The sequence below is a fragment of the Entelurus aequoreus genome, linkage group LG17, assembly GCF_033978785.1.
Source record: "Entelurus aequoreus isolate RoL-2023_Sb linkage group LG17, RoL_Eaeq_v1.1, whole genome shotgun sequence".
NCBI lineage: Eukaryota > Metazoa > Chordata > Actinopteri > Syngnathiformes > Syngnathidae > Entelurus > Entelurus aequoreus.
In genome coordinates, this window is record NC_084747.1 from 1,150,179 (window position 1) to 1,163,607 (window position 13,429).

General features: G+C 39.3%; 1 protein-coding gene across 1 annotated transcript in view; it reads right to left on the minus strand.

The window, feature by feature from the left end:
• The window catches only part of fras1 (Fraser extracellular matrix complex subunit 1), a 121,459-nt gene that overhangs the window by 35 nt on the left and 107,995 nt on the right, over nt 1–13,429 (minus strand). The window contains exons 47-54 of the mRNA XM_062024313.1: nt 9,671–9,821; nt 9,486–9,593; nt 9,253–9,412; nt 6,052–6,168; nt 5,809–5,975; nt 5,543–5,748; nt 3,061–3,207; nt 1–2,840 (exon numbers count right to left, since the gene is read on the minus strand). The exon at nt 1–2,840 is cut by the window's left edge and continues 35 nt beyond it. Coding sequence (XP_061880297.1) covers nt 2,283–2,840; nt 3,061–3,207; nt 5,543–5,748; nt 5,809–5,975; nt 6,052–6,168; nt 9,253–9,412; nt 9,486–9,593; nt 9,671–9,821 — 1,614 coding nt within the window. The 3' untranslated portion in view covers nt 1–2,282. The remainder of the gene's footprint in view (nt 2,841–3,060; nt 3,208–5,542; nt 5,749–5,808; nt 5,976–6,051; nt 6,169–9,252; nt 9,413–9,485; nt 9,594–9,670; nt 9,822–13,429) is intronic.

Consider the following 13,429-nt stretch of genomic DNA (forward strand, 5'->3'; position numbering starts at 1 on the left):
CCACAGATAAAATGTATCGGCAGTGGGCCGCCACAGATAAAATGTATCAGCGGTGGGTCGCCACAGATAAAATGTATCGGCAGTGGGCCGCCACAGATAAAATGTATCGGCAGTGGGCCGCCACAGATAAAAAGACTTAAGCGCAAATATTTAAAAAATATAGAAGTTTTCATATTAAAAAAATAAAATATAGCTACATGCTAACGCATTCTACAACGTTAGCATGAGCAAAACCTCTCAGTTTGTACCAATAAACCTAAAAATCCCAGCTTTTGATATTTGGCGCCATCTTAAAAGTATGCTAACCTTTTCTATGTTAACGTTCTACTGTTTTTTGCTACCGTTTAAGCTAATTTTGTACGTTTAACCTTAAAAATCCCAGCTTTTGATATTTGGCGCCAACTTAGAAGTATGCTAACTTTTCCTGTAACATCATGCTAATGTTTTATGCTAGCATCTAGCTAATTCTGGATGTGTAACCTTAAAACCCGTGGATTTTGAGACTTAGCGCCGTCTTAAGAGTATGCTAAATTTTTCTGCGTTAGCATGTTAATGTTTCTTGCTAGCCTTTTAGCTACTTTTGTGTGTTTAACCTTAAAAATCATGGCTTCTGATAGTTGGCGCCATCTTAGAAATTTGCAGATTTTTCCTGTGTCATCATGTTAACATTAGCATGGTAACGTTTTATGCTAGCATATTTGCTAATTGTATCCATTTGAACCAAAAACTCATGGCTTTTGATACTTGGTAACATTTTAAAAGTATGTTGACTTTTTCTCCATTCTCATGCTCACGATGGCATGCTATCGTTTTATGCTAACATTTTAGCAAATTGTGTTTGTTTGAACCTAAAAATGATGGCTCTGGACATATGGCGCCATCTTTGAAGTATGCTAACTTTTTTTATGTCATCATGATAACTTTTATGCTGGCATTTTCGCAAATGTTGTATGTTTAACCTTAACAATTATAATTATATGTTAGCATGCTAACATAATATGCTAGCATGCTTGCTAATTCTATTCGTTTAAACCAAAAAAAAATCATGGCTTTTGATACTTGGTACCATCTTAAAAGTATGTTGACTTTTCATGCTGACGTTAGCATGCTATCGCTTTATGCTAGCATTTTAGCAAATTGTATTTGTTCGAACCTTAAAAAAAAAATCATGGTTTTGGATGTTTGCCGCCATTTGTAGAAGTATCCTGACCTTTTCTAGGTTATCATCCTAAAGTTAGCATGCTAATGTTTGTTGCTAACATTTTAGCTATTTTTATTTTTTTTGCTTAAACTTAACAATCATGGCTTTCAAATACCTGGGACCGTCTTAAAAGAGCGCTAAGTTTTCCTACGTCATCGTGCTAATGTTAGCAGGCTAATGTTTTATGCTAGCATTTTAGCAAATTGTATTTGTTCCAACCTTTAAAAAGCATGGTTTTGGATGTTTGGCGCCATTTTAGAAGTATCCTGACCTTTCCTAGGTTATCAAGCTAAAGTTAGCATGCTAATGTTTGTTGCTAACATTTTAGCTTTTTTTTTTTGCTTAAACTTAACAATCATGGCTTTCAAATGCCTGGGACCGTCTTAAAAGAGCGCTAACTTTTCCTACGTCATCGTGCTAATGTTAGCAGGCTAATGTTTTATGCTAGCATTTTAGCAAATTGTATTTGTTTGAACCTTTAAAAAGCATGGTTTTGCATGTTTGCCGCCATTTTAGAAGTATCCTGACCTTTCCCAGGTTATCATGCTAATGTTAGCATGCTAATGTTTGTTGCTAACATTTTAGCAATATTTTTTTTTGCTTGAACTTAATCATGGCTTTCAAATACCTGGGACCGTCTTAAAAGAGCGCTAACTTTTCCTACGTCATCGTGCTAATGTTAGCATGCTAACGTATTATGCTAGCATTTTAGCTCATTTGCATCATGTAAAGCCACAATTAATTGGTTTTGGGACATGTCGCCATCTTGCAAGTATGCTAACTCTTCCCATTATAACAAGCAAACGTTAGCGCGCTAAGGTTGCATGCTAGCCTTTTAGATTGAACGACGCCCATTCAAATTGTTGAAATAACTTTCTAGTGCTCTTTAGAATGTGAAGAAGGGAAGGAAGGTTTGAAGAGGAGTTGTTGTGGTGTGGACTCGGCCCAAACGTGCGCGGGTGTAGAAAAGTGGAAGCGTGTTAGTGTGAGGTAGCTCGGTGGTGACGCTGCCTTGCTCATCTGCAACTTCCCTTCTTTGGGAGCGGTATAAAAAGAAGTAAGAAAATAGAACGTGGGCGGGTCACACCTCGGTGCCGTCATGGAGGTTGTTGTGAAGCTTGACCTCCAGGTTGACCTCTTTGACCTTGCCGACCTGCTGGTGGCGGTGGAGCACGTTGACGTTGGTGACGGTGCAGCTGCTGAACTTCTTCTCCACACACCTGTCCAAGCACACCTGCACCTTGGTGTTGAGGGGGTAGTCCTCCTGCGCCCCCTTGCTAGTTGCCGAGCGGCGTTGGTGGCGGCGGAACAGGAAGCAGGACGCCAGCAGGACCAGGACCAGCAGGGCCAGGGCGGCCACCCCCCCGCCCACCGAGCTGCCCACCCGGGCGGTGAAGGCACCGGCCGGGGCGGCGCTCGCCAGGCGCAGCGACTTCATGTTGGTGCCGTTCTTCACCTGGTCGCCCTCGTTGTCGTAGATGAGCGACTCGTCCAGCGCCAGGTGCCCGCCGACCTCCGCCAGGTCCCGCTGGGGGCGAGCGAGCGGGGAGGTGAGAGAGCGGCGGATCCTGGGCCCGGAGCGCGACTCGGGACCGATGACGTAGATGACCTGCAGGTACCACTGATGCCCCGCCTCCACCTGCCAGGAGGACCACAATCAACAACTTTTTCTTCTGTTCATTTTTGTTCAAATTAATTAATTTAAAACATTTTTTTTATTAGAAGCCATTTTGTTCCATTCCAAGGATTCATCCAAACAATACCCTGCAACAATCACTTTGAATGGAGACTGGATTCTGAATGGACTCGTCACCCCAGGGTGCCCACAGACTCCGCCCCCCTGGTGAAGCTCCTCCCACCTTGTACAGGGCGTCCACCTTCATGACGAAGCCGTCCACGCCCGGCATGGCGGACACGGAACTCAAGTCGCCAACGTCAGACGCAAAGTTGGCCTCGAAGGGAACGTCGTGGAAATATTCATGACAAACATCTGGTTGCTTGCGGTCCTGCACACATCATGGAGGGGGGGGAGGGGAGGGGGGGGGGGGGAGGAGAAAAAAAAGAAAATTGAGAAGAAGAAAAAGAAGAAAAATGAGAAGAAGAAAAAAAAAAGAAGAAGAAGAAAAGTGAAAAGAAGAAGATGAAGAAGGAGATGAAAAAAAATAGGAGAAAAAGGAGAAGAAGAAGAACAAAAAGAAGGAGAAGAATAAAAAAAGGAGAAAAAGGAGAAGAAGAACAAGAACAAGAACAAGAAGAAGGAGAAGAAGAACAAGAAGAAGATGAAGAAGGAGAAGAACAAGAAGAAAAAGAAGGAGAAAAAGGAGAAGAAGAAGAAGAAAAAGAAAAATGAGAAGAAGAAGATGAAGAAGGAGAAGAACAAGAAGAAAAAGAAGAACAAGAAGAAGGAGAAGAAAAAGAAGAAAAAGAAGAAGAAGAAAAGACAAAAAGAAGAAGACAAAGAAGGAGAAGAAGAAAAAGAAGAAGAAAAATGAGAAGAAGAAGATGAAGAAGGAGAAGAAGAAGAAGAAGAAAAAGAAGGAGAAAAAGGAGAAGAAGAAGAAGAAGAAGAAGAAGAAGAAGAAGGAGAAGAACAATAAGAACAAGAAGAAAAAGGAGAAAAAGAAAAAGAAGAAGAAGAAAAAGAAGAAGAAAAAGAAGAAGAAGATGAAGAAGGAGAAGGAGAAGAAGAAGAAAAATAAGGAGAAAAAGGAGAAGAAGAAGAACAAGAAGAAGAAAAAGAAAAATAAGAAGAAAAATGAGAAGAAGATGAAGGAGAAGAAGAAGAAGAAAAAGAAGGAGAAAAAGGAGAAGAAGAAGAACAAGAACAAGAAGAAGAAGGAGAAAAAGAAGAAGAAGAAGAAGAAGAAGAAGAAAAAGAAAAAGAAGAAGAAAAAGAAGAAAAAGAAAAAGAAGAAGAAAAAGAAGAAGGAGAAGAAGAACAAGAAGAAGAAGAAGAAAAAGAAAAAGAAGAAGAAGAAAAACGAGAAGAAGATGAAGAAGGAGAGGAAGAAGAAGAAAAAGGAGAAAAAGGAGAAGAAGAAGAAGAAAAATAAAAAGAAGAAGAAAAATGAAAAGAAGAAGATGAAGGAGAAGAAAAAGATGAAGGAGAAGAAGAAGAAAAAGAAGAACAAGGAGAAGAAGAAGAAGGAGAAGAAGAAGAAAAAGAAAAAGAAGAAGAAAAAAAGACAAAAAGAAGAAGAAAAAGAAGGAGAATAAGAAAAAGAAGAAGAAGAAAAATGAGGAGAAGAAGATGAAGAAGGAGAAGAAGAATAAAAAGAAAAAGAAGAAGAAAAAGGAGAAGAAAAAGGAGAAGAAGAAGAATTAAGTAAAATATGTAAGCAAGCAATTAAGTTAGTACATAAGAAAGTAAGTCATTAAGTAAGTAAGTACAAGTAGTTAAGTAAGTAAGTAGGTAAGACAGTAAATAAACAACCAAGTATAAGTAAGTAAGTAAATAGGAAGTAAAAGTAATTAAGTATGTATAAGCAAGTAAGTCATTAGGTAAGTAAACAGGTAATTAGGTAAGTAATTGAGTAATTAAGTAAATACAAAATTAAATAAGAAATAAGTAATTCGGTACTTAAGTAAATAAGCAATGAAGTAACTAAATAGGTAATTAGGTAAGTAAGTAATTAGGTAATTAAGTAAATAAGACAGTAAGCAAGTAATTAAGTAAATAAGAAAGTAAATAAGAAATTAGGTAATGAAGCAACTAAATAAGCAATGAAGTAAATAAGTAAGTGAATAGGTAAATAAGAAAGTAAGTAATTAGGTAATAAAGTAAGTCATTAAGTAAATAAGTAACTAATAAAGTAATGAAGTAAGTAACTAATAAAGTAAAGAAATAAGTAACTAATAAAGTAATGAAGTAAGTAACTAATAAAGTAATAGAGTAATAAAGTAAGTAACTAATAAAGTAATGAAGTAACTAATAAAGTAATAAAGTAACTAAGTACCAGAACAAGGAAGCGGTGTTTGAGGTTCTTGCTGTTCTGGATGCATCCGTACTGACTAATAAAGTAATGAAGTAACTAATAAAGTAATAGAGTAACTAATAAAGTAATAGAGTAATAAAGTAACTAAGTACCAGAACGAGGAAGCGGTGTTTGAGGTTCTTGCTGTTCTGGATGCATCCGTACTGACTAATAAAGTAATGAAGTAACTAATAAAGTAATAGAGTAACTAATAAAGTAATAGAGTAATAAAGTATCTAAGTACCAGAACGAGGAAGCGGTGTTTGAGGTTCTTGCTGTTCTGGATGCATCCGTACTGACTAATAAAGTAATGAAGTAACTAATAAAGTAATAGAGTAACTAATAAAGTAATAAAGTATCTAAGTACCAGAACGAGGAAGCGGTGTTTGAGGTTCTTGCTGTTCTGGATGCATCCGTACTGCGGGCCCTCGTTGTAGAGAGTCCCTGTGGGGTCGAAGAAGGGAACGTAGCCGTCCTTGCCGGTGCACAGGTAGACCTTCTCCAGCTGGAGTCTGTAGGCCGCGTTCAGGTTCTGGTCAGGGTTCCACAGCACACGGCCGTACAGAGTCTGACCTGCACAGAAGGATTGTTACAGAGCCATCATGGACAAAACCAGGGCCAGGTCTTTGGTACCCATGGAGAAGGCGCCCTTGTAGTCCATCTCGGCCATGGAGACGTCAGCGGAGGCCGGGTCCATGGTGAAGACCTTCTCGTTGTTGCACAGCTGGAACTCCGTGTTCAGGCTGTAGACCACGGGCACGGGACGGTTGGTCTGCTGGAAGGCGATGGGCACCAGGAACCTGACAGGGAAAACCACAACACAGACCATGAGGCAGTCAGAGAGCTGAAAGGACCATGTTTTATGAAGAAGCGGACTTCTCGGGAGCGTGAGCCGTGCAGGACAGAGGTTTGTCTCCAGGATCCATCCATGGCTGAGTGGGCTGGACCGTGCACGGGATCAACAAGACCGTGTACTCTCCAGAGTAGTCCTTCCTGTTGGAGACCACAACATTCAGATCTTCATCAATCACAGTCAACCTTTCTGGAACACTTTGGGGAAGAACCCTTATTGAGTCCCAGACCAGGTGCATAAAGACATGCTTAGAACCCTAACTCAAACTTAACTCCAAACATAACCAAACCCTAACCAAAATCTAACCCAAAGTTGACCAAAAAACCTAACCCAAACTTAATTCCAACCTACCCCAAACATAACCAAACCCTAACCCAAATTTAGCTCCAACCTAACCCAAACTTTACCAAAAACCTAACACAAACTTAACCCAAATTTACCCGAACATAACTGAAACCTTACCCAAACTAAACTCAAACCTGCCCCAAACCTAACCCAAACTTTACCAAAAGGGTTAACCCTAACCCTAACCCTAACCCAAACTTAAGCACAAACTTAACCCAAATTTACCCGAAACATAACCAAAACCTAACCCAAACCTTACCCAAATTTAAGCCAACTTCACCTGGAACTTAACCCAAACCTAAAATAAACATACATAAACTTAACCTAAACCTAACCCAAATTTCACCCAGACTTTAGCCCACACCTAACCCAAACTTGACCCAAATCGACCCTAAAATTAACCCAAACCTAACATACACCTAACCCAAACATGACCTTAACCTACTTTAAACTTACCTAGAACCTAACCTGAACATTACCCAAACTTGACCAAGAAACCTAACCCAAACTTAAACACAAACTTAACCCAAATGTACCCAAACCTTCCCCAAATTTAACCGAAACTTAACCAAAACCTAACCCAAACTTTACCCAAATTTACACCAAAGTTAACCCAACTTCACCCAGAACTTAACCCAGAACTTAACCCAAACCTAAAATAAACTTAACATACATAAACTTAACCTAAACCTAATCCATACCTAAACCAAGTTTTACCCGGACTTTAGCCCACACCTATCCCAAATCAACCCTAAAATTAACCCTAAACTACACCTAACCCAAACATAACCTTAACCTACCCTAAACGTAACTCAAACTTAACACAAATTTTAACCTAAACCTACCTCAAACCTAACCCAAATTTAACCAAAACTTAACCAAACCTAACCCAAATTTACGCCAAAGTTAACCCAACTTCACCCGGAACTTAACCCAAACCTAAAATAAACTTAACATACATAAACTTAACTTAAACCTAACCCAAATTTCACCCAGACTTTAGCCCACACCTAACCAAAACCGACCCTAAAATTAACCCAAACCTAACCTACACCTAACCCAAACATAACCTTAACCTACCCTAAACTTAACAGGAACCTAACCTGAACCTTACCCAAACTTTACCAAGAAACCTAACCCAAACTTAAACACAAACTTACCCAAACTTTCCCCACATTTAACCAAAACTTAACCAAAACCTAACCCAAAATTAACCCAAATTTACCCAAACCTTCCCCACATTTAACCAAAACCTAACCCAAACTTTACCCAAATTTACACCAAACTTAACCCAACTTCACCCGGAACTTAACCCAAACCTAAAATAAAACTTAACATAGATAAACTTAACCTAAACCTAATCCATACCTAAACCAAGTTTTACCTGGACTTTAGCCCACACCTATCCCAAATCAACCCTAAAATTAACTCTAAACTACACCTAACCCAAACATAACCTTAACCTACCCTAAACGTAACTCAAAATTAACCCAAATATACACCAAACTTAACCCAAATTTTAACCTAAACCTACCTCAAACCTAACCCAAATTTAACCAAAACTTAACCAAACCTAACCCAAATTTACGCCAAAGTTAACCCAACTTCACCCGGAACTTAACCCAAACCTAAAATAAACTTAACATAATAAACTTAACCTAAACCTAACCCAAATTTCACCCAGACTTTAGCCCACACCTAACCTAAAATTAACCCAAACCTAACCTACACCTAACCCAAACATAACCTTAACCTACCCTAAACTTAACAGGAACCTAACCTGAACCTTACCCAAACTTTACCAAGAAACCTAACCCAAACTTAAACACAAAGTTACTCAAACTTTCCCCACATTTAACTGAAACTTAACCAAAACCTAACCCAAACTTTACCCAAATTTACGCCAAAGTTAACCCAACTTCACCTGGAACTTAACCCAAACCTAAAATAAACTTAACATACATAAACTTAACTTAAACCTAACCCAAATTTCACCCAGACTTTAGCCCACACCTAACCAAAACCGACCCTAAAATTAACCCAAACCTAACCTACACCTAACCCAAACATAACCTTAACCTACCCTAAACTTAACAGGAACCTAACCTGAACCTTACCCAAACTTTACCAAGAAACCTAACCCAAACTTAAACACAAACTTACCCAAACTTTCCCCACATTTAACCAAAACTTAACCAAAACCTAACCCAAAATTAACCCAAATTACCCAAACCTTCCCCACATTTAACCAAAACTTAACCAAAACCTAACCCAAACTTTACCCAAATTTACGCCAAAGTTAACCCAACTTCACCCAGAACTTAACCCAAACCTAAAATAAACTTAACATACATAAACTTAACCCAAACCTAACCCAAATGTCACCCAGACTTTAGCCCACACCTAACCCAAACCGACCCTAAACCTAACCTACACCTAACCCAAACATAACCTTAACCTACCCTAAACTTAACAGGAACCTAACCTGAACCTTACCCAAACTTTACCAAGAAACCTAACCCAAACTTAAACACAAACTTACTCAAACTTTCCCCACATTTAACTGAAACTTAACCAAAACCTAACCCAAAATTAACCCAAATTTACCCAAACCTTCCCCACATTTAACCAAAACTTAACCAAAACCTAACCCAAACTTTACCCAAATTTACGCCAAAGTTAACCCAACTTCACCCGGAACTTAACCCAAACCTAAAATAAACTTAACATACATAAACTTAACCCAAACCTAACCCAAATGTCACCCAGACTTTAGCCCACACCTAACCCAAACCGACCCTAAACCTAACCTACACCTAACCCAAACATAACCTTAACCTACCCTAAACCTAACCTGAACTTATAAACCTAACCCAGACCTGCTGTAGGAGCTGGTGGCCCTCCACAGCTGGTAGGGCGAGTCAAAGGTCTGTGCGCTCCACAGCAGTTGGATGTCAAAGTCCATGCCTCCAAGGTGGTCTGGAGCCAGAAGGTGGGACTTGTGTCCAGGCAGGGTGTGATGGTCTGGGACAAACTGGCCTAAAAAGCGAGGTAAGACACAGAATGTCTTCACGGAGCAGAGAGGACTTGAAGTTGGACTTTGAGAAGTCACCTCTAAACTTGGCGTGCGTCTTAAAGTCGATGACCAGACGTCCGTCCTGGCGGATGTAGATCCTGATGATCTGCAGCCGGGCGGAGAGGACGCTGTCGGTCTGGATGCCTGCACACAGGGAAGGAGAGAGTCAGGATGCCAGCGAGAACCAGGACCAGGATCGGGACCGGGACCGGGACCAGGACCTGTCCTCCAGAGCACGGTGTCGTAGAAGAAGGAGAAGTCCATCTCGGTGTGATGCTCCAGAGAAGCCCAGCCTCTGGGCGCCGTCACGTAGATGTAGGACACGTAGAGCGGGACCTGGACCGTCAGGAAGGACTGAGCAGAGTCCCGCACCTGGAGGACAGACCACAACACAAGAAGACTGAAGTTCTCAACCAGGTGACTCTGATGTTAGGTACACCTGTGGAGTCATTTGACTAGAGATCATCAATAACAGATAGAACTGCCGCTAACGTGTCTTCTTGCTAGCTTAGCAGACAGATGGTGAGCCTTCTGAGAAACTTGACTAAAAAATAGCCAAAGTGGGTCAACATAACTTAGACAAAATAGCCAAAGTGGGTCAACATAACTTAGACAAAATACCCAAAGTGGGTCAACATAACTTAGACAAAATACCCAAAGTGGGTCAACATAACTTAGACAAAATAGCCAAAGTGGGTCAACATAACTTAGACAAAATAGCCAAAGTGGGTCAACATAACTTAGACAAAATACCCAAAGTGGGTCAACATAACTTAGACAAAATACCCAAAGTGGGTCAACATAACTTAGACAAAATAGCCAAAGTGGGTCAACATAACTTAGACAAAATAGCCAAAGTGGGTCAACATAACTTAGACAAAATAGCCAAAGTGGGTCAACATAACTTAGACAAAATAGCCAAAGTGGGTCAACATAACTTAGACAAAATAGCCAAAGTGGGTCAACATAACTGAGACAAAATACCCAAAGTGGGTCAACATAACTGAGACAAAATACCCAAAGTGGGTCAACATAACTTAGACAAAATAGCCAAAGTGGGTCAACATAACTTAGACAAAATAGCCAAAGTGGGTCAACATAACTGAGACAAAATAGCCAAAGTGGGTCAACATAACTGAGACAAAATAGCCAAAGTGGGTCAACATAACTGAAACAAAATGACTTCTGTGTGACATTAAACATCAAACAAACGCACTAGCTTGTTGCTAATTTGACATGGCATATGCCATAGACATGCTACTGATTAGCATTAGTCATTTTACATGGCAATGTCAGCTCCTCCCAATGTGTTAGTGAAAACTACAAGCAATCAAACTGTGTAACAAGTACAATACTTACAGTATAAACACTTTGTAGGACTCAACAAAACACATTTCACTTAATAGCAAAGACAATTTACATCTACATTTACGTACTACACTTACGTACTACACTTACCTACTACACTTAAGTCTACATGTACGTACCACACTTAAGTCTACATGTACGTACTACACGTACGTCTACACGTACATACTACACTTACGTCTACACTTATGTACTACACTTACGTACTACACTTACGGTACCTACTACACTCACTGTACTTCTACACTTACGTACTACACTTACGGTACGTACTACACTTACGTACTACACTTATGTTCTACACGTACGTACTACTCTTACGTACTACACTTACATCTACACTTACATCTACACGTACGTCTACACTTGTGTACTACACTTATGTATACACGTACGTACTACACTTACGTCTACACTTATGTACTACTCTTACGTACTAAACTTACATCTACACGTACGTCTACACTTAGGTCTACATGTACGTAATACACTTATGTCTACACTTAGGTCTACACATACCTACTACACTTACTGTACTTGTGCACTTACGTACTAAACTTACTTATTACACTTACGTTTACACTTACGTACTACACTTACGTCTACATGTACCTACTACACTTACGTCTACACTTATGTACTACACTTACGTACTACACTTATGTCTACACATACTGTACGTACTACACTTACGTACTATACTTACATCTACACTTATGTCTACACTTACATCTACGTTTACGTCTACACTTACGTACTACACTTACGTCTACATGTACCTACTACACTTACTTCTACACTTACGTACTGCACTTACGTCTACACATATGTACTACACTTACGTACTACACTTACGTCTACACATATGTACTACACTTATGTCTACACTTACGTACTACATTTACGTCTACACTTACGTACTACACTTACATTTACACTTACGTACTACACTTACGTCTACATGTACCTACTACACTTAAGTCTACACTTACGTACTACATTTACGTCTACACTTACGTACTACACTTACGTTTACACTTACGTACTACACTTGCGTCTACATGTACCTACTACACTTACGTCTACACTTATGTACTACACTTACGTCCTACACTTAGGTCTACACATACTGTACGTACTACACTTACGTACTATACTTACATCTACACTTATGTCTACACTTACATCTACGTTTACGTGTACACTTACGTACTACACTTACATTTACATGTACCTACTACACTTACTTCTACACTTACGTCTACACATATGTACTACACTTACGTCTACACTTACGTACTACATTTACGTCTACACTTACGTACTACACTTACCTACTACATTTACGTCTACACTTACGTCTACACATATGTACTACACTTACGTCTACACTTACGTACTATATTTACGTCTACATTTACGTACTACACTTACCTACTACATTTACGTCTACACTTACGTATTACACTTACGTACTACACTTACGTACTACATTTACGTACTACATTTACTTCTACACTTACGTACTACACTTACATCTACATTTACGTCTACACTTACCTACTACACTTACGCACTACACTTACGTCTACACATATGTATTACACTTACGTACTACATTTACGTCTACACTTACCTACTACATTTACGTCTACACTTACCTACTACATTTACGTCTACACTTACATACTACACTTACGTACTACATTTACGTCTACACTTACGTACTACACTTACCTACTACATTTACGTCTACACTTACGTACTACACTTACATCTACATGTACCTACTACATTTACGTCTACACTTACGTACTACACTTACGTCTACACATATGCACTACACTTACGTCTACACTTACATACTACATTTACGTCTACATTTACGTACTACACTTACCTACTACATTTACGTCTACACTTACGTATTACACTTACGTACTACACTTACGTACTACATTTACGTACTACATTTACGTCTACACTTACACCTACATGTACCTACTACACTTACTTCTACACTTACGTACTACACTTACGTCTACACATATGTACTACACTTACGTCTACACTTACGTACTACACTTACATCTACACATATGTACTACACTTACGTCTACACTTACGTACTACATTTACGTCTACACTTACCTACTACACTTACTTCTACACTTACGTACTACACTTACGTCTACACATATGTACTACACTTACGTCTACACATATGTACTACACTTACGTCTACACTTACGTACTACACTTACATCTACACATATGTACTACACTTACGTCTACACTTACGTACTACATTTACGTCTACACTTACGTACACACTTACGTACTACACTTACGTACTACACTTACGTCTACATGTACCTACTACACTTACTTCTACACTTACGTACTACACTTACGTCTACACATATGTACTACACTTACTTCTACACTTACGTACTACACTTACGTCTACACATATGTACTACACTTACGTCTACACTTACGTACTACACTTACCTACTACATTTACGTCTACACTTACGTACTACACTTACATCTACACATATGTACTACACTTACGTCTACACTTACGTACTACATTTACGTCTACACTT